This window comes from Culicoides brevitarsis, chromosome 1 (genome assembly GCF_036172545.1).
Source record: "Culicoides brevitarsis isolate CSIRO-B50_1 chromosome 1, AGI_CSIRO_Cbre_v1, whole genome shotgun sequence".
Lineage (NCBI taxonomy): Eukaryota > Metazoa > Arthropoda > Insecta > Diptera > Ceratopogonidae > Culicoides > Culicoides brevitarsis.
The window spans coordinates 15,939,803-15,961,957 of NC_087085.1; the positions used below are offsets into that span (position 1 = coordinate 15,939,803).

Sequence of the window (22,155 nt, forward strand, 5' to 3'; positions counted from 1 at the left end):
GAACAAGGAAAAGTTTATGGATGGCGGTTTTTTGATGATTCAGCTATTTATTGCTGTAGATCACCTGTCTCCTTTTAGTTGCACGAGAATCCGTCGTGTCAACATTTTTTCGCAGGAATTAAAAAGTTTCATTGTAACAAAATTTATTTTTTCAAAAAAATTCATTTAATGAATGGTATTTATGTATTTACTTGTATTTGCCACCACATTGCGTCGCGTGTTTCAATCACTTCGTTTTTATCGATAAATTGCATTGCAACGGTTCGAACGAAAAAAAAACAAACATTTTTTCTTGTAACTGACTTTTATATGGCTTAAACAATGCGGCATGAAATTCCTGCGATAATGGAGGTCAAGTCGTCTCATAAACATTTTTTCTCAGGTATTTTTTTCGAACAAATTGATACTGCACCTCCTCCGGTCGCTCGCTCGGAATAAAAAAAAAAATCGCGAAAAAATTTGAAGTGTGCCTTATTCGGTGCGTAAAAAAATTAAATTTAAATTAATAAGCAGAAAAAAATACAACTGTATTAATTATAATTATCGTCCACAAGCAGCGAAGAGCTTGAGGAATGCAAAAAACAAATTTATCTGCCCTTTCTCCACACATTTTTGTGCACACGTTCGCCTTTCATGGCAAACAAATTGCATCCAAGCCAAAAAGTTGCTGCAAGAAAAATACTTTGCGGGTATACGGTTGTCCAAAAACAACGCAGCAAGGCAAAAAAAAATATTCAGAATTTAAAATCGAAAAAATCGTCGAGTAACAATAAATGCTCATGAGACGTGTGGACTGGACATAAAAAAACGTAAGAAAATGTCATTTATAAAATACCGCAAATCTCCAACGAGCTAACAACGACGATTGTTAATGAACTTGTTCTATGGATGTTGCTCATTTCATGTCCATAACTGGGGAATCCATTTTTTTTTGCTCGTCTTTTTCTTCGTCATTCTTGCAGCAAGGAAGATTTTTCTGTTTAAAACTAATTAACACGTATTTATTTACAATAAAAATCGTCAAAGTGTCTACGATTGCGAGAAATCTTGGCATTCACTCGAAGCAGTTGGCATGAATTAATTTCTCGGATTAAATTTTTGTTTTCTTTCTTGCGTTTTTTTTTTATTTTTTTAAAGAGAAATCGATGCCAAAATTAATTTGAACAAATTACAACCATTAAATTTGCCAACATCAGCAATGAATTTTATTGGCTTTTCTTTTGTGCTAAGAAGGACACACAGTCTTACGAAGGATGCGGAAAGCGTAAATTTGTCGCTTGTGTCATCACATCGCACTTCGTCTTGCATGCAAAAAGGGGTTGAAACAGTCCATTAAGCAGATTGGAAAATCGTCGTCGTTGTTTTCGTGATGATTCATTTTTTTTTTTTTTTTTTAAAAAAAAGTGTTCAAAAGCGCATTCCATGCACGAAGCTAAGAACCTTCGTCGTCGTCGTCGGTTGCGAACATTCGTCATCCAATTAATTTGTCTTATTAAATTGAAAACAATATTTCATTATATATGGTATTTATGTTTATTTGTAATATCATATCCGCAGCAGCAGCAGCAGCAACGTGTGTGTGCAGAGCGTAATATGCCATTGTATGCATTCAGAACGAAAACACGAAAGGAATAAGTAATGTTATGACATACTAAAAATGGGAAAAAGAAATGCTAAATAAAACGGTAAGTCGTCGTAGTGACATGTGAAGATCATATGTACAGTGGAAAAATGTTAACAAAACATTGTTAACTGCATTTCATTTAGCAACAGCAGCAGCAACGACGATGACGGAGACGCAAGAAATATATAATAATATTAGGTGAGTGCAATTGCAGAAAATGTTTCACATTCATTTTTATTCTTTAAATAATTCCGAATTTCGCATAGGAAAAAAATTAGGAATTTTCATGAATAAATTTTTTTTTTAAATTTTATATGAAAATTTGTTCAAAATATTTGTCAGGACTTTAAAATATTTAAGATAAGAATCATGAATAATAAAAGTTTCGAACACGATCAAAATATGTCTTCGGACCGCGGTGATGCATCCTCAAACCTAACTTAAGTTTCGAAGAAAATATTATTCATTTTTCTATTTTTTTATTATTTTTAATTTTTTTTCGGATTGTTTTGAAAAATAAATATTTTTTTGCATTTTCTGTTAATTGGACCTTGAATTATTTTGAAACTAATATTTTTTCAAAACGTTACTTTAAAAATATTTAATATGAAGGGAAAAAAAATAAATTCAATTTTTTTTAATTTTTTTTTATTTATTTATTATTTATTTATTATTATTTTTTTTCTTTTGAAATCTATTTTGGAATTTTTGGTAGATTTTTGTCAATTTTTAAACAAAAAAAAATATAATATTTTTTTTAAATTATTTTTTTAAATTTATTTTTTTTAAATTTCATTAATTGGATAGCAGTAATTAATTTAATTTAAAAAAAATCAAACTTAATTAAATAAAATTATTTTTTTTAATAATTGACAAAAAATCTACCAAAAATTTTAGATTAAATTATTTTATTTTTTAATTTTTTAAAATTTAATAATTTTTTAAATTAGTTTGAAAATATTATTTAAATGTAAAAATTTATAAATTTTTTTGAAAAACTGCATAAAATGACAAAAAATTCAAATTATTTTTACAGTTTTTTTTCTAAATTTAACAGATTATATGTTAAAAAATTACCAAAAACTTAAAATTTTAATTGGATTTTAATAAAATTTTGACGTTTTTAAATTATTTTTTCATATGTTTCTGAATTTCACAATTAAAAGTGAAGTAAAGTGAAACACTTTTCAAAATCACACCATCCTAATAATAATAAGTGATACTTCGGAGCGAGCGAGAGAGACGGTATGTGGTAAAGTTAAGCAATAATGTCATGCCAGCCACAATGACGGTTGATACTTTTTTTTGTTTGTTTGTACAAACATCGCAAGTAACACAAAAAATATGATCAATTCAATTAAATGAGCATAAGCAGCACACAATAATATGCGATTACATTTGATTTGAATTGCCCGCAACCGGTTTCGTTTTTCGTTGCGTTACTTGCAGCTTACTTGCTTGCTGCTGCTGCGAAAAATCATGGAAACTCCGCATAGATTTTTCTGTGTTTACAGCGCGTTTTACTTGCCGAGAGACAAGAGAACACGATGTTTGTTAATCATATTAACCAGAAAATACAACAAAAAAAAAGCTAGTTCTTATCTCTTTTTTTTCCTTCATTGCGGTTTTTTATTTGTATTTTCTTTCTCTTTTTTTGTGCGTTTCTTGTACACTCGCATGTCCATCAAGACACAATTATTAATGCTCGACACATATGAAAAATAATTCAATAATGTGCTGAATAAAATACATAAATTGTGCCATTGACAAAAAGAAATAAATCATGTTTTAAAGTGTTTTGATTAAATGTTAGACCTCCAAAGATGCTGGGGCTTTGGCGTGTCCTTTTTGATGCGATGCGACAACTTCTAGATAAATTTTTAATTTTTTTTTTTAAGTGAACCCATTTTTAAGTGAGAGGTTGTCAAGTAGCAAAAATGTCAACGAAAAAAAAAATCAAATAAATTTTTAAGGTTATTTAATTCGCCATAAAATAAAATAAAATACTTATTAAGGAATTCGGGTTGAGTTTTATGACAATTTATTGGTATTCGTTACTTTTATGACTGAACTTTTAAAGAAATATCGGAGATTTATGGCTACTTAGTTGTTGACAAATACGTCAAAAAAAAACTCGTATAATTGTTGGTGGTCACTTTACATTAATTTATTAAAAATCCATGCAATTTTTCGAAAGGTAATTATTTTGTGGCATTGTTGCAAGACACCAACAAAAACTTTATGTATTGCTTTAATTAGCCATCAATAAGCATTTAAATTGAAAATTAATGGAAAACCAATTATCATTCGAAAGATATGAGAGAAACACAAAAAAAGTTACGATGCAACGTATGCGATAAGAATAAATGTTTAAAATTGTAACATTTTATTTATTTCTTCTCTCTTATGACAAGGCAGCAAAAAAATTATCAATCATCTCTTGCATTTTTCACAATTAAATGGCAAACGAGAATAAAGGTGATAATTTTTCAGTGGCGTAGTTTACTTGACATTTAATGAGCATCGCGCAACTACGATCGATACCGACAATCTTGTAATTCATGCCATTGTATGCGAATTTCTTTTCTTTAACATTTTCAGTATTTTGTTTGAAATGTAAAACAAGCAAAATTTACAAGATAGAGGAGGGAGATGAATACAAAAGCTGCAAAAACTTGCCTTGATTGTCAATAACTATATCAATCAATTGATAAATAATTCATTTTTTGTGCCTTTTGTTTCTTCGTTTCTGCCTCCGTTCGAAAGTTTTACATTTTTTTTTTGCTTTCGAGATAAACAACGGTCGATAAAAGCATAAACAAAAAGCCTCATAAAATCAAATCATTATTATTTCGTTTATGATTTTTATGTACTGCTATTGTGACACTGTGTGGTAGTTGTCGTGGACATATTTGACGAAAACGTCTTTTATACATGTTGCTTCATATATCACGTGCCTCGTGCATTCTTGCCATAAATTTGCCGTTTTAGAAGATGCCTATGCCAATTATATTTTTTTTTTGTATTTTAGATTACGAAATGCTTCGTTTTGTCGTGATTTGTTATTAGTACTTTCGGTGATCGGATCACTTTCCACCGATATGCGACGCACCGCAAAAAGAACAAACGAAAATTGTAATGATTACCGTTTTGTCGATGCGATGCTATCATCATGCGAGATGAAAAGCAAACTCACATTACTTATGTCAATCAATTTAAGACATGCCATTTTATTGTCTGCTCTTTTTTCGTTCTTTTCTTCGTTCGTTGCGACGACTTCGTCTTCTTGTGTGATGATGTTTAGTTTTTTTTTTTTTGTTGTTGTTTGGAATTGTTATTATTATTTCACTTGTTTATTATGTTCCCTTTTGTCAAACGAGAAAACGACTAAAAACAGCTCATGTCACTACATTTGAAACAAGTGACAGTTCGAAGATTGTTCTGTTATGTTTTTTTACAGCGAAATTTGAGATTTTCGTGGGATAGGTCAAGGAAACCAGCTGAGATGATTTTTTTTTTAATGAAAAATTTTAAAAACTTACCTATCAATGATAACCGGATCCGATGGCGTTTCATTACGATTTCCGCAACTCTTTTTGTCGCAACATCGACTAAAAATAAAAGAAAATTTTGTTATTAAAAATCTGAATCGTTTTTATGGCGTTGGAACAGAGGAAAAACGACAATAGACCTGTCTTTATTCGTTTAATTTATTTTAATTTCTGAATTTATTATGCGATTCGCATCATGGACTTTCCTCGTTCGTGTACGCTACGCGAACAAGATACACTCCATAACCTTCACGAAAAATCATATTGAGTATAGACGTCTTCATGTCTATCAAATATCACTTCGACCCGTACGAAGTGAGGGAATCTACTCAACAACAACAAAAAAAGTATCAACAAGACGATGTAGCAAAAAAAAAAAGGAAAAAAAAAGTAGCCAAATATGTGTATCCTTTTGTCCCTTGAGATGTTCGGTGTAACTCTGATCAAGTAAGCGTGTACACAAGAACATCTCCCTCTTGAGAAAACGACATGCTATGGGGAATATTTTGTGTTGTGTTGCTGATAATAATAATACTAAGGAAAAAAATATGTCTGTCGTCGTTGTCGTCGTCTTTCGTCGTACAAACACCCAAAAATTAACTTCTTCGTGTATATGGCGCGCGTAAGTATTTTTTTTTGCTCGACACATCAACCCCTCGTCTTTTTAACGAGGTAAAATGTCTATTTTTATATCTTTTCAGCTATTATTCTGATATCGTTTACTTTAACAGCGGCCGGCTCCTCGAGATATCACACACTTTGGTGTGCAAAAACTTTTTCACTGATATTATGAATGGGCGCACGGTGATGCACAGTGGTCCAAAAATTAACAATTATTCCAAACCAAGCTTTTTTTAAAAACTAAGGAAATTTTTACGAAATTTTTGCTGAATTTTCTGCAATAAACCTTCTGGTTATAAACATACTTCAAAAATCCCAAATAAATTCGCGAAACAGGATTCAAGTTATTTCGTTACAAAGTTTATTGTTTTTGTTGATATCAGGTCCATATTACGATGATTTGGGCAAGATATACTATTAAACATTAATTTAACATTTATTTAACGTAATTCAAAGCGTTTCTTCTTAATATTTTAATTTTATCACAGAAGACTTTTACTCATTGTATTATATTTCTTAACTTGGTCTTAAATTTGCATTATTTCTTAAATAGACAGATAATTAGAGAATAGATTCTTTGTTGTTTTATAATTCAACACTACGACATTAAACGAAATTAACATTAGACGAACACTGCTATCTCTGTTTCCATGCGTCAATATTCTAAGGGCTCAGTTTTGTACTTTGTAAATAAAATGCACGGTTTTGTCAGTCTAGGACTCAAAATTTCGTGTGTTTTATTGCTTCAAGTATTCTCAACGCAATTTCGGCGCTTCGACTCTCAATTAACAAGATTTTAGTAATTTATCCTCAACTCTACAATGATTTCAGTGCGAGAAATAACACAAATTTTCATGTGCCTCGTCACTTCCTCTACTTTTATGATCACAAATTCTATGAAATATTTCAACTAATTTTTGCAGCGAATAAATTTTTCTTCTTTTCTCAGTCTTGGCGGGAGATTTACACGACAAGCTCAAACGTCATTTGTGACATTTGTCACATACTTTTTGTAGTGCTGCAATGTCTTCTTTTTTCTGTTGGGATACATTTTTGAGCTGCAGTAGTCGATATGTGATCCAATCATGCTTTTGAAGAGTGTTATTTTAGCTCCATACGGAAAATTTTTTACGGTTTCTGTTTAGAAAATCAACCATTTTTGCCATTTTTTTCTGTACATGTTCTGCGTTCTTTTTCAAATTCAGTTTGTCATCGATTATCTCACCAAGGTATTTTGTCTTAAGATATTTGGATCAAATTTTGCTTTTTGCATTTCTTTAGATATTTTCCTGAAATATCAGTTTTAGTTAAAAGAAGGTTTTGGAATAGAAATTTTTCAATTCAAGCCTACTGTGCGACGAGCAACGCAGCAAGTATATAGTTAATGTTTGTCACATAAATTATACAGCAAGTCAATGTAAAGATATGTTAGTTTGTGTTCCCTACAACGTTTATTTGGCAGGTCGATAAAAAATTTATCATCATTTATTGCTTTTAGCTGAATCGTTGAATCGCTGTGCAACCTATCTTACTACTGAATTTCATACACTCTCAATTTATATGATGGTTCGGTTGAGACAATAGTGCAGTGCAATAAATGTCACGTTTTTCCCCTATAACACTGCGAATATGGACGAAAAAAAATGAAACAAAATAAAAGTTGATTTGATTGAAAAATCAAGTAAATTACTCGATGCATGTCTCTCTCAAGCGAATAAAAAAACTGAAGTAATCTAACTAATATCGTTGTGATTTGTCTTTTTTTGTCGTTGTCGTTGTTGTGCAATTGCAAAAAAATAAAACACGAAAAGATTTGACGCGACAGTGATTGAATATGATTTTTAAAAAATTACCTGCACATGACTTCGTGTGTCAGCAATACGCGACACATTTCGGGATTTTTGTCCTGTCCCTCGTAGATGATGGCCTGTAATACGAAAAAAATGATAGTTAATATTTTTTTTTTGTAACATATTTTACTTGTGACATCATATGTTCTCATATTGTTACTACAGCACAAATCCCTGTTTATCCAAAATAATAAATAAAATCTAAGCCCTAATGGTCATTTCAATTTCAAAAACATAAACAATGGTGAGAATGACACCCTTTAACTGGTAGAGTGACACAAAAATGCCCAAAAAATCCATTTTTTAACGATAAAGGGACAAAAATTGGTCCAGTTTTCCAAGTCATCCTTTTTTTCCCGAAATAAACGTAATAAATATTTGTGACCAGAGTCATTATAAATGACATTTCGTTTTTATTTTTCTCTCTCTCTCATCTGCGACATTTCATTACATTCGTCGACTTACAAAGAATTATCGTACAAGAACCCCTTGAATCTCTGTCGTTAGTCCGTTCATCGGTAATCAAAGTACAGAAAAAAATATTACATTTTTCTTAGTTAGATACACATTTGGTTCGATCATCATCAATATCATTATTATTTAGGTATTGGATTTGTTATTTTTTTTTCGAGGGGTTCATAGCACGCAACTTGTATAGATAATGCAAATATAATTCATTTATTTACATTAGACAGGATTTTGTGGGGCTAACAAGTCAGCTTATGTCTACAAATCCAATTTTGACATGAAAAATTACTGGCTTGTCAGTGTTTGTTGTTGCTGGTTGAGCCGGCTAATAGATTTCAACAACACATCAATTTGCATGATTTTTTTTCGCGATGATACAAAAAAATAGTGACAATTAATCTAAGTGATGCATTTAATTTTTTTTATTTAAAAATCGAAAAAAAATATTGTTTGATTTTTTTTCGATTTTTAAATAAAAAAAAAATTGTAAAAATATAATCCTCGATTTTTTACAACATTTTTTTGAATTAATTACCTTTTTCTAAAAATCGACAATGGACGATAGAAAAAATCAAAGTGAAGAAGATAAATACAGGGAATTGTTAAATGTTTCAAGCAGTGACGTGACAATAATTTTTTCACAAATAATTATTAAAAATACGCCCTTTGTGCTTCAAAGTCACTTCTCTGTCTGTCGCGATCACTTTTTTTTTAACAACATAAAATTGTATCAGTTTTCTCTGTGTGTGTATGCGTTCAATCAATTTAATTGTAAACAATTCCCATGAGAAATTGAAACAAATAAATGCCCATTTTTTTAAATTTTACACACACTTTTACATGCGACGAGATGAGTAAGCGCGACTATTGTAATATTTTTATTCATTTTCATTATTTAGATTCATTTTTCATTTTAAAATAGATGTGATTTTTCTCTCTTTTTTCGTATTTTTTATTTTTTTTTTCTCTCTGAAGAAGAATTTATGAATAATTAAAAGTGAAAATTTGTGTCGATTTATTTTTTTTTATTTTTATTTTCCTCGAGCGAGTAAAAGGATTAGAAAAAAACGTGCGGAAAATGACCGGAAACTAAAAAAAAAGAATTAAAAATGAATTTAAACACTAGATGAACTCTAATTGTTATTTATTTTTCAGTGAGCTGTCATTCCATGAACTAGGATAATAATAAAAAAATCAACGGAAGTGACTCGATTTTTGTTTTTATTTTTTTCTACAGAAAAACAGAAAAAAATCTCGTATGCGAATAAAAAATTCATTGGTGTTTTCCTGTTTTCGCATAATATCGCAATCTATTTTTGTAGCATCTTTGGCTCGAATTTCCATCGCATCAGTTCAAATCAATCCCTTTTATCCCCGAAATTTTGTCTATTTATTTTGTAACTGCATTAAAATTAGATTGCCATTATGAATAATTTAAATTATCAAACAAAAACATTTTCTCGATGCAAACTAAATAGTGAAGGGCACGTCACTTTATTTTGCGTAAAATAAAATAAAAAGCGCACACGCAAAAGTGAGCAGCATTTTACAGATCTTAATCGAAAAATGTAACCCTTCTTTATTTCTTTTGTATTATTTAACGCATTCATCTGTGTAAGCTAAGTAGATTGTATCAACTACTGTTTCAACTTTAAAGCGATTTCCCGGGAAGGTCGTCCCTTGTTTTTTTTTGTGATTTACAGGTTCCAACCAGCTGATTAGAAACGAGAAAAAAAAATCGATCTTAATTTTTTTTAATAATAATGTCATCATCAGCAACCAACAATTAATGGCACATTCTGGGTGTGACATGCGGTTTTACGTGTTTATAAATTTTTCATGCACTTTCAGTGAGTAAACAGGACAAAAAAGAGACATTTATTAACATGTTAAACACAAAACATTCGATATGAAATGTTAAAATATATACAATTTATTAATTAAATTACATGTTTTTTGATGACCATGTCAACGCATGCAATTTTCATGTCGTCCGTATCATATCTTTGTGTATCTGCTTCAAATTTGACAGCGATATTTCACGATAAAAATACAGTCAACATGCATAAATGAAGAGCTAAAAGCCATGTAAGAAGGTGTAACGGTAAACATTTGGATTTTTTTTCCTCATGAAACACGTAATTTTGTGTCATTTATAAAAGTTTCGAGCAAATATTTATGGATATAAAAAAATTGTAATGACATGGATTAAATATTTTTCTAAATAAAAACAAACGGAGTCGAGTGATATAATCGACGCGGATATTGAACAACAAGAAAGGAGGAATTATTATTATATACAATTAGAAATATTACTGATGGCAATAACTGATAAGCGACTATCTACAAGGCAATTAAAAATGAAATATGATGAGTTTTTTCGCTCGCTTGAAAGGGTTTTCTTGCATGAAGAGTTTGAGCGTTAAAAGGGTTTGAGGGTGACGAATTTCTCTTATCTTCGCTCAGATCGGGTTTTGTTCCGAAAAAACCGGTGCCGGGACACTTTAATTAAATTATTTTGCTTTTTTAAATCTTTAGGCAAACACTTTAGGAACAATCAATCCGGCTTTACAAACAACTTTATTACGATTCAAGTCACACAAAATATAGTTTAAATATAAAACATAATAAGCAAATAAACTTCAAATGAGGAAAAATACGCCCTATATCGATAACAGACCAACGTTTAAATCACTTCATCGTTTTTTTTTTTGTACAACAAAAAGTAAACTTGTATTATTAAACTATTTATTTGTATTTTTTCTCCGTCTTTTTTGAAAGGAAATCGTTTTGTGTTTGACTAGTGCGTTAGGCCCTCCGATGTAAAATGATTATCGATGGCACGTGCCATTCACGTGGCGTCCTAACCACGTGTGATTAAAATCGATTTGAGCGTCTGACGGAGGCAAAAAAGGACGGAGGCGGGCTGGATGATGTAAAATTGTAAGAGATTACCGATGGAGCGATGTGAAAATTTGACATGTCGCAATGTTAAATATTTGCGATATTTGAAAAAATTCTGAATTTGAAGAATTTTCTCGTTTTTTCTATTTTATTTAAAAATTTCAAAATATTCTAGAGGATAAAAATATTTTTTATAAAATAAATTTTTTGAGCAAACTTTTCAAAAAAAATGTACAAATTTGTATTGAGTAAGTATTTATACTTAATTTTTATATTGAAATATTTTTTTAATAAAATTTTTCACAAATTCATTTAATGAAAATTTTTTTTGTTCAGTAAGTAGAAAAATTAAATTTGAAGGGGAAAATTCATAAAAAATAACAATTTATAAATTTATTTTATTAAAAATTATCAAATATTTATAATTAATTAAATTATTAAAAAAAAAAAAAAATTTATAGATTATTAAAAATTAATAATTACAGTCGTAAATTGAAGCAAATATTTGTAAATTTTAATGCTTATTTTATTTATTCAATTATTTTTTTAACAATTTAAATTTTTTTAGTTATTAATTTTTTTTTAATTATTATTTTTTTTTTTTTTTGAAAATAATAAAATTATTTAATAGTTTTTTAAATATTTTTTAAAGTAAAAAATATTTTTATCGGTAAAAAATTCAAATTTTTCATGTCTCGCAATTATATTTATTTTTTGCGAAACACTAAATTTTCACAGTGAGTCAGAGAGGAAATATTAGACGTTGTAATGTGTTTGTAAATTGCCTTCCGTTTTCTCGCTCTTGTTTGTCATTGTGCCTTTTGATGAGATTAATAGACCAGGATTTCGGTGCAATGAAAAATTATATTGATGATTGAAAAATAAGCTTTATGGATTATTCTCTAAATTGAGATAAAAGAGGGCGATTACCAGGATTGACTTTCGTCGAGGAGATGATCTTTGAACCTGATTTCTTACTTTTTTTTATCAATTTTCGTTTTTACATCATTATTACTGGAGATTAATGGCATTGTCGGGTTGATCAAGCACCCTTTGGTAAGAGACCAAAAAAAAAAATACGAACCCCAAATTTTTTTTCTGCCATATGTCACTTTTTGGAAAGTACATAAAATTTCATTCATTTACACAAAAATACACACACACGGGTTAACACGCCGAATAAAAGGAGTCCTTGATCAAAACATATCATTATACAAACGATGCCGTTATTGTGGGTTGAAATTGCGCGTAGCAAGTGTATCAAATCAAACATTAAACGCCTTATTTAATTGGAACCAAATCAATTGAACACGCTGCTTATGTTATTTATAGTTGTTTTCGTTGTAGAGTTGATTATAATACAGTTCGAGTACATTATTTTTGTATTATAATGAACTGAAAGGCATGCAGTGCTGTTTTTGTTGTTGGGGATGAATGGAAATAATTGAGAGGAAATTTTAACCAGAAATTGAGATTTTATTGCAATTTCAAATGGAATTGGATTAACACGTTGAATCATTTTCTTGTTTTATTTTACGTTTGGCAAAAGGGCGAACAAATGACGTGTCACATAAAATAAAAAAAAAGTTAAATTGAGTAGAAGAAACAAATATGTTTTGTTTCATTTTTTTCTGAAGGGACTTACCTGCTTAGTGACGGAGTCGATGAGTCTCACAAAGATATCTTGTTCTTGACGAATTCCTGAAAAAATAAAAAAAATGTTAATTTTATTTTTTAAATCGATTTCTAAATTTAACTTGAATTAATTGAATTTAATTATTTTTTAAATAAAAAAAAATAATTTTAGTTAATTTATTATTATTATTGTTATTTTATTTTATTAAATATATTTTTTTTAAAATTATTTTTAAATTTTATTGGTTTGAATTAAAATTAATTTTTTATAATTTAATTTATAAAATATTAATTAATTTTTAATTCTTTTATATTTAAAATTTTTATTTCTTTTATTAAATAAATATTTAAAATTAAAAATATGAAAAAAGCAATAAAAATCGATCAGTTTGCAGCATAAGTAGACACAATTCCAGCCAAAATGACCAGACTTTAAAAGCAAAACGTACATAATTCTCTGCTAAAATGAATTTATCAAGTACAAGTGCATAATGTCCATATTTTTAATGCTACATAATACTTTTTTGTTATTTATGGGTCTTTGCAAATTTTGTACTACATATTTTTTCATACATTCGTATTTACTTTAAAACGAAACTTTAATGATAAACAGATTGCCCCAACTTTGTCGATAAAGTCATAAAATTTCATGAAACAAAAAAAAAATCATGAAAAAAACTCTAATCTGTCTAATTTTGTTTAAATAAAGAAATTGTTAAGCAAAAACTTTATTTTTTCCCAAAGGTCAGTGAATTTGTGTGTGGCAAACAAACCGCTTTTAATTGCGGTCTGCAATTATTTCATTTTCATGCAAGAGCTCTTTGGATATGCGAACATGTGTGTTGTATATTTTTATAAAAAAAAATAAATAAAAAACGCTGATAACGCAGAAAAAATAGAAAAAAATAAAATATAAAATACTCACCATTAGCATACAACAATTGTAGTCTATATTGTATTCCATTGTTTGTTTTTTGACCTTCTGATTCCTAGCAAAAAAATAAAAATTAACAAAAAAATATTTAGTTGCAATTTTTTTACATCAACAACAAAGTACTTACTGAATCCTTTTCGATGAATCCCAGGAAAGCTGTGCGCTCAATCTCGATCGGTTGTCCGGCTCTATCGTATAAGGCTATCACAAAATGGAAAAAGTTTGATTTTCTTAGATTACTGGGTGGTTGCTTCTCGAAGTGAGCACGTCCGATTCCGAGACTGAAAAAAAATAAATACAAAAATTGTCATTATTTAAAAATTAAAAATCAATAATTTTTTTAAAAATTATTATTTTTTTTTTTTAAATTATTAAATTTTTTTAAAAATCATTAATTTTTTTATTTAAATTATTAATTTTTTTTTTAAATTATTAAATTTTTTTAAAAATTATTAAGTTTTTTTAAAAATTATTAATTTTTTTTAAAAATTATAAAATTTTTTAAAAATTATTAATTTTTTTTATACAAAAAAATTATTAATTTAAAATAATTTAATTTTTTAATTAAAAGAAATAATTTTTTATAAAATTATTTTTGTTATTTTGAAAAAAAAAATTATTAATTTTTAATAAATATTTTCAAATATTATCAATTAACATTTAAAATATTTTATGAAAAAATAAAAATGTTTGCAAAAAAAAATTAAATAATCTAGAATGTAAATTTTTAGATACACAAAAAAAATCTCACTCCAAAAAAAAATATTTAAAATTAACGGACCAAAATTTATTCGATTGCCTTTCGATTGACTGTAAATTATATCTCTCGCTACCACATTTTTCCATCCAAAGGGGTAGTTTTTTGGCATTCAGATGCGAAACAAGCGAGCGACACCATTTTCATGCATTCCAATAAATTCATACATTGTTTCAATATGTGTTCGGTCGTTCGTCGTTTCGTCGAAAAATCCTTCTGGCGATGAATATACAATTCATAATAAAATGCGTGTGATAGGATTTTATTGAGCCATTGAACGAATAATATGTGTGTTATTTGTTGAAGGCGATATGTGGATATGCGGAGTGTAGTCAATAACTGTAAATTCATGCATAATAAACAAAAATACATGATATCACAAACTGATACATATTTTTTTTTGTATTATTTGAGCAATAATAATAATAACAATAATGATGATGATACGTTTGGCAATTATTATATGGTTATTTCGTGATGGGTGTCGAAGGATGATAATACGATAGAAGTGTCCGTTAATTTTTTTCCGATATTTTCGTCTTTTTACAAAAAAAAAAAAATATTTAAAAAAAAATCTTCAACAGGAACAAAAAAAAATATTATCGGAAGTTCATAAACTATTTCTATGAGTTACAACAACGAAAATTGCCGTTTTTTGCCAAATTCGTACAAAAAACGAGAACCATCAATAAAAATAAAAATTTCTGCTAGTTATCATCTAGCAAACAAAAAATTTTTCCGGTTTTTTATTTTTCTGTAGGAAAATAAATGTGAAAATAAATTTGGAGTAAAAATAAAACTAAAAAAAATGATGCGCGATGTACGAGAACTGATTCCGCAAACACACACGACGATGCTTTTTATTATTATTTGATCAGTTTGCTCAATTGCCTATCTCAATTTAATGATATCGAATATTGAATGCCAATTGGTAATAATATATGAGCGTGTGTTTGGCCTGAATCTGTAATAAAATAAATTTTGCGAACATGTTACAATGTTATGTTTGTGTGAAATTGGTCATAAAATGAAAATTTATAAAGGATTTTCTTTGTTTCATTAGTTTCCTTGATTTCGGTGACCCCTGGCTGTGTCCTAATTTATCATCTGCGTCAAAAAACGTAACCGTATGATTGACCAATTAATTACCAGAAAATGACCATATAATTACATCGCATACATTAATAATGTTCTAATTATTTCATCAAGTTTTTTGTGTGTTTCATGTTAATTTTCTGTTGTTTTTTTGTCTTGTCGTCTTGTTAATCACAATCATTTTTACCATTTTTATATCATCCGTTCGCTTGTCACATCATCGCGTTCACTCAGACGCACACTGGAACACCCAAGTATGGACGCGAATGACCATGACTTAATGAGCATCGCACACACAAAACCACACACTTTACCACCATCGAATTGCTTCAGACTTGATGATATTAATGATAATCAAGTACTCGCCTCGTATCGCGCTGGAAAAACATATCAAATTAATCATTCACAAAATATCGTCGAATGAAAAACAGGTAGGTAGTTGCATCGCTCGTAAAACAATCATACTAATATAATAAATATAATAACATGAAACGTCACACAAACACAGAAAAAAAAACAGACTGTCGAAGAAAAAATTACCACATATGTACAATCATGAATAATGTAATAAATAAAAGTCATATAGTATCGCGTTTATTTCTATACGTTGAAGAACTTTTTCTTTCGTTACTTGTTTATGATATGACTAACTGACGATGAGGACAAAAAACAACAACAACAAAAAGTTACCGGAGTTGAGTATTTAATGCGACAAGTTAATGATCGCCAACAATGTTTATAATAATGAACATTTGATACGATTTGATTAATCGAAGGTTTTGAACTGTTGATTGTTGCTTAATTTATGACGGAATTTGGCTGTGAATGGTAATTATCATAATTAATATGATATATTTTAGGGAAAATTAAGTATGAGGTAGCTAATTGAAAATTAATGATAGCTTGTTTGGCTATGAATATTATGATATTATGATAAATAATCGTTTAAATGAGTAATTAATTTTACAAATAATTTTTTAAATTAATAAAAATTAGTATTTTTTTATACTTTTTATTTTATTATTCAAAGTACTTTTATTTATTTATTAAGTTTTTATATTTATTTTATTTAATTAATAAATTTAAATTCTTATTCAAATAATTTGAAATTCTTACAAAAATAATTTTTTTTAATGGAAAACGAAATTCATTAAAATTAAAAATATTTTTCATTATATTGTTAAAAAATATATTTTTTATTTTCCAAAATATTATTTAAAATTTATTATATTCCTCTTGGCAAAAGCTTTATATTACCTTTATTTTTTCACTAAAATATACATATTTCACATTTTCTTACTCCTTATATTTCACCAGTTAATAAAATATAAGAAAAATAATTCAAAATAAGGAAGCTGTAATTTTATATTTTTATTTATATTTTATTTTAAATAAATTAAATTAATTTGATATATTTTTAATATTTTTATTAATTCATTAAAATAAAAATTTTTTTCATGATATTGTTAAAAGAAATATTGTTTTCCTAATATTATTTCAAATTTATTATATTTAATAATTTTATTTTTTTATAATTATATTTTTTAATTAATTAAGAAAAAAAAAAAAACACACACACACACACAAATAAATGTTACAATTATTTTAAATAATTATTATTTCAATTGTAATAAAAATATTTTCCTTTAATAAAAAAGAGATAAATTTCATAAACACTTCACCTTTAATTTATTACATTATAATAAAGTTAAATTTTATTGTGAAAAAAATATCTTTTGACAGATCATCCTACAACTTTTCCATATTTATCACCATTTTCACGCCTCGTGAATGAAAGAAACACATACACATAGCGAACTTTTTTTGTGAGTCACGTAAAAAATATAAATATTAACATACTGCATGAATTTATAATATTTATCGCATCACAATATCTTTTAAACAATTTTAATTATGAACCGTTGATAGGACTTTGTAATTTATACCAAAATTTTGTGATTTATAAATTACCCGCAATTACGATAAAATTTCCAACACGTTTCACTTGTTTTCCATATAAATATATTCATTTATTTATTTATATAGGATGATGTGTGATCTTGTGCCAGTTTGTGCCTTGTTTGTACACAATAATAATAATATTTATATTTACTGTGAAAAATTCAACACATAAAAGTTTAACACTTTTTGCCATCATCATTATTTTGTTTGTTTTATGATGTTGTTACATTGTTATAAACGCGTGTTTTTTGGACTTTATTTTTTTATTTTTTTTTGGAGTATGAGATGTTTTATGTCCTATTCTTTTGACGAAAAAAAAATTTTTTTTTTTGAAACTTACTTTGATTGATCGACAGGTTGCATCCAGGCTCGTGCCCCAAGCGGTTCTTCTTTGAGCGATGTAACGGGACCGCGTGGTTGATTGAGGTCTCCTCCAGTGGGTGGCAAACCGAACATTAGGCCGCCCGTGCCACGAGGACCTGTCGATGGGTATAGCTTTCGACCCCATTCGAATTCGAGCGTTGGCCAGGGAGAGGCCGAGCTGAAGCCCGGCGCTGCCTCGTCTGATCTCAGTTTTATGATTTATTGGAACTTGTTCACAAAAAAAGTATTTGGTGAGCTTATTGTTTATTTTTTTGTGTTAATAATTTTTTATTATTTTTTTTTTTATTTAATTAACCGACGCACAAAAATTTTTAAATTATTTTTTTATTGTTAATGTTATTTAATTTTTTTTTAATTAAATAATTTTTCAAAATTATTTTAATTTTTTTAAAATAATTTTTTTTTCTTATCAGATTTTTTTTATAAATTCTTAGTTTAATTCTTTATTTTATTTTTTCAAAGAATTTTTTTGATCACTTCACTTGTAATTTTTTTCTGATAAGGACTTGTAATTTTCCGATATAACTTCCGATACGAAACGATTTTCCGGTTACGATACACGACACGTTAATTTTTCAACTTGTGAAACATTCGTTACAAATTTTATCACTTTGCGAGCTACTTGTGACACTTCGATTTTTGGTGATGTAGAAAAATTTTCTCTGCCAAAAATAACTCGAATTGATATTATGATGAGACTTGTGAGAAAAATATATTAATATAATATTTTAGGAAAAATTTCTTTTCCTTTTTACGATCTCTGGAGATATACGAAAACCGTTCGTCCCGAGTGACGTCTGAGTCCCTACTGAAATTTGAATCTGTACTTTATAATACAAGTTACAATTTTACTTGTACTTTTTCGTTCCATCCATACAGCCGCCGTACACGCAACCAGCAACTTGACGACACAACGATATCACATTGCAGTGCTGCGATGCTGCCACTCTGGTTGGTAATGTACAAAATACTTTACATGGCCATACGTACATCGAAGCACCGTACGTGGCAACATAATGTGCGAGAGGAAAAATTTACAATCCCTCTGTTTATGTTTCTGTTTTTCCTACATGTTCCGTATGTAGGTGATGCGGAGCGCGCGCGAGAATGCATGTAGAAATTCCCTGTACTCACTAACTGCGCATTGTTCTTGTTCTTGTACTCCCAATTGATACATCATTGAAATAACAACAATACACACACACGCCGCACAAGGATATCTCGAGAGGAATTTTTGAAGGTCCCTGTACTCTCCGCCCATTTTGCATGCATTTTATCCCCTCCACGCAACGTAAGAATGCCAACCCAGCACCAACACAAGCAAACGTTGGTCGGTAATGCAGAGCTGTGAAACTTATTTGCATCTTGCACCACTATTTGACCTGCAAGATTATTGAAAATTACCAATTTTAAGACAATTTATTTATCCAAAGACCATTTTAGACAAACGAAAATTCGGGAAATCGAATTAAAATATTTATTGAGAAAGTTTGATGTTGAAAAGTGTTTGAAGCTCCTCCCATTTTCACACATTCATTATGTATTTACACATTTTTAGCTTGTTATTATTATCATATTGTTATATATTCATTTATCTTTTATATAAATATGTCGAGTTGTAGATTGGAAAGTAACTTGGCAGCGAAGAAAAAAGGTGGCAACTTTAGTTTTTTCTTGGATTTCTTTAGTTTTGCGTCTCTCTAAGCCAAATGTTAGATGGAGGAAAAGGAATTTTAACGAAAAAAAAATATTCAAAAGATTTTTTTCGCGATCGTTAATGTTTTTCTTTGCTAAAAATTCAGAATAAATTTTGAAAATTTTATTTTTAAAAAATACTAAAAATATTACAAATTTGCACTTTTTAAACGATCTTGAAATTTTAATTAAACGAGTATGAAAAAAAATATTTGAAAAATTTCCCGAAATGATCAATTTTCGTAGTATTTATAAAACTTTTAACGAAATCTTTAAAACGTGAATTAAAAATCAAATAAATGTCGTATAATCAAAAATTTTCAAAAAATTAATCGATTTAAATTTTTTCACTTAATTTTTACAATCCAAAAATTTTTGATTCCATCGAAATAATTTACATGAATAGACTATATTTAATTTTGATAAAAAATTTTATCAACTATTACGAAAAGATAACTTTTTTTAAGCTTTATGCTTTTTCCTCGAACTACAATGCTGTAATCTTAATTTGATGAAATAAATAAATATGTGAATATTAAAAGGACTCAGGCACATAAGCACAGATTTTAACATAATTAAAAGAGATCACATGATTTTTACTTAAATTTTGAATAAATTTTTAAAAATAAAAGTTTTTAAATTTAATTTTAATTTAATTAAAATTTTCAAATAATAAAAAAATAAATAAAAGAAAATAAAAAAAAATATTCAAATTAATAAAATAAATTAAAAAAATTAATTTAATATTCAACTTCAATTAAATATATTTTTCGTTTAGGAAATCGTCAAAAAATATTTTTAAAAATTTCATTGAACTAAAAAAATTTGTTTTCTGATTTTCACTTGAATATTGGACAAAAAAAATATTAAATTTTAATTTTATAAAAAAATTCAATTTCAATTCTTATTTTGTAAAAGTATTTTTTTCGTCAAAGCTTTTTTACTAAAATTTAAAAAAAATGTTTACCTCTTCTTAGAGCTCAAAATCACCTTTTACGGTAATTAAATTTCAATTAACTGTTCAGATTCACGTCTCACCTTCTTACAACGCAGATAATTTGAATAATCAAGATAATTCGATTACTGTCATCATTACTACATTTCATCCATTGTATTGTCTCCATGTGCCTTCTAATCCATGCCTGTATTTGTCCCCTCTTTTATTGCGATGCACTTGACTTGTGTACCCTTCGCATTACTTTTCCATTCAAGTGCATGCACTTTATTTATTTATATGCATCACATATTGAATGCGAAACAAATTTCGGGAAAAACAAATTATTAATCGTCCGGTCATTTGTTGTCCCGGCAATTTGCATTTGCAGAACGAAGCAAAGAACAATCGTGGTCATCACGTCGCATCAATTCGAATGAATGACGGTCCAGTAATCATTCTTTACTTGTTTGCCTTGATTAAATTTGCATTTCGTGTCGTTCGTGTGTCGTGTCGCAAGCCAAAACGGAGGAGGAGTAAATTTATGTATGCACAATTTCCACTTGCTGCTGCACGATCAACTAACGAAGTGCGAGTGGAATACATGTTTTTAATAATTTAAAGTGTTGTATTGTTGGTCCGTCGTCGTCGTCGTCGTAGTTGTTGTGCAGCACGGTAATGGATTGAGACGCAAAGATGGATGAATATTATGAATAAATGATGTGGAACTAATATTTTATGCAGAAAGAATCCATATTGAGATATTAAATGGTTTTTACATGCGAGTGATGCGACGATGACGCGTGATGACTGATGAACAAGAACAAAAATACGTGAAAAATTGTACTTGAAATCAAAGTGTTTTTCCATCTATCATGGGATTTTGCCTTTCAGAAACGCATAAAAACATTATTTTTCACATAAAAACACATTAAAATTGAGGCGTTTTCTGAAGATCCAATGAAAAATTTGGCGTGATCGCGCAAACTCAAGTCTGTTTGAGCAAAAAAAAATCTCATTTAAAAATAAAAATATTTCTTTTGTTAACAAAATCCACAAAAGTCAATATCCTACTGTTTCCGAAAATCACAAGATAATCACTTTGCAAACAATTTCAAACCGCATACAAAATATCTCTGTAACAACAGAACAAGAAAGCTTGTCCCATTAATTATCCTACTGAGTCAAAATAATCCTTTTTTTGTGAAAAATTAACTGTTTGAGTGAGTTGTTTCAAACAAAAAGTATCGGAGGTGTTGCCGTCTGTTGTGTTTTTTTAGCCAGAAGTCAGGTTTTTTTTTTGTTTGGTTCATTTCGCAGGTACTTCGGACATGAAAAAGAAGAAAAAAGAGATAATCGTATGAAAAAGTCAAGTAAACAAAAAAAAAAGGCAAATTTGAGAGTGAATGAAAAAAGTCAATATTAAACTATATGAAAATATTGTGTCTCGAAAGCTCAAAAGATCACGAGATAAAATTTAAAAAAAAAAATTAAAAAAAAATTTTTTTGAAAAAATTTAAAAAAAAATATTTTTTTTAAATTTATCATAATGTAAATTTTTCTTTAAAAGCAAAAAATTATTAATGGCGTTAATAAATGGAGATTTTGCATCATTTACTATAATTTATTTTAAAAAAAATAAATATTTAACAAAAAAAATAAAAAAAATATTAACATAAAATAATTTATTAAAAATAAAAATTGGTCTTTGAGAGATTTAAAATTTTGTAAAAAATTATTT

At 28.2% G+C, this 22,155-nt stretch overlaps 1 protein-coding gene across 1 annotated transcript in view; it reads right to left on the reverse strand.

The window, feature by feature from the left end:
• LOC134838341 (transcription factor collier) overlaps positions 1-18,061 on the reverse strand; it is a 37,169-nt gene extending 19,108 nt beyond the window's left edge. Inside the window, exons 1-6 of the mRNA XM_063853851.1 lie at positions 17,742-18,061; positions 13,715-13,868; positions 13,579-13,642; positions 12,664-12,719; positions 7,650-7,723; positions 5,167-5,235 (exon numbers count right to left, since the gene is read on the reverse strand). Coding sequence (XP_063709921.1) covers positions 5,167-5,235; positions 7,650-7,723; positions 12,664-12,719; positions 13,579-13,642; positions 13,715-13,868; positions 17,742-17,857 — 533 coding nt within the window. The 5' untranslated portion in view covers positions 17,858-18,061. The remainder of the gene's footprint in view (positions 1-5,166; positions 5,236-7,649; positions 7,724-12,663; positions 12,720-13,578; positions 13,643-13,714; positions 13,869-17,741) is intronic.
• Between the last annotated feature and the right edge of the window lie 4,094 nt (positions 18,062-22,155).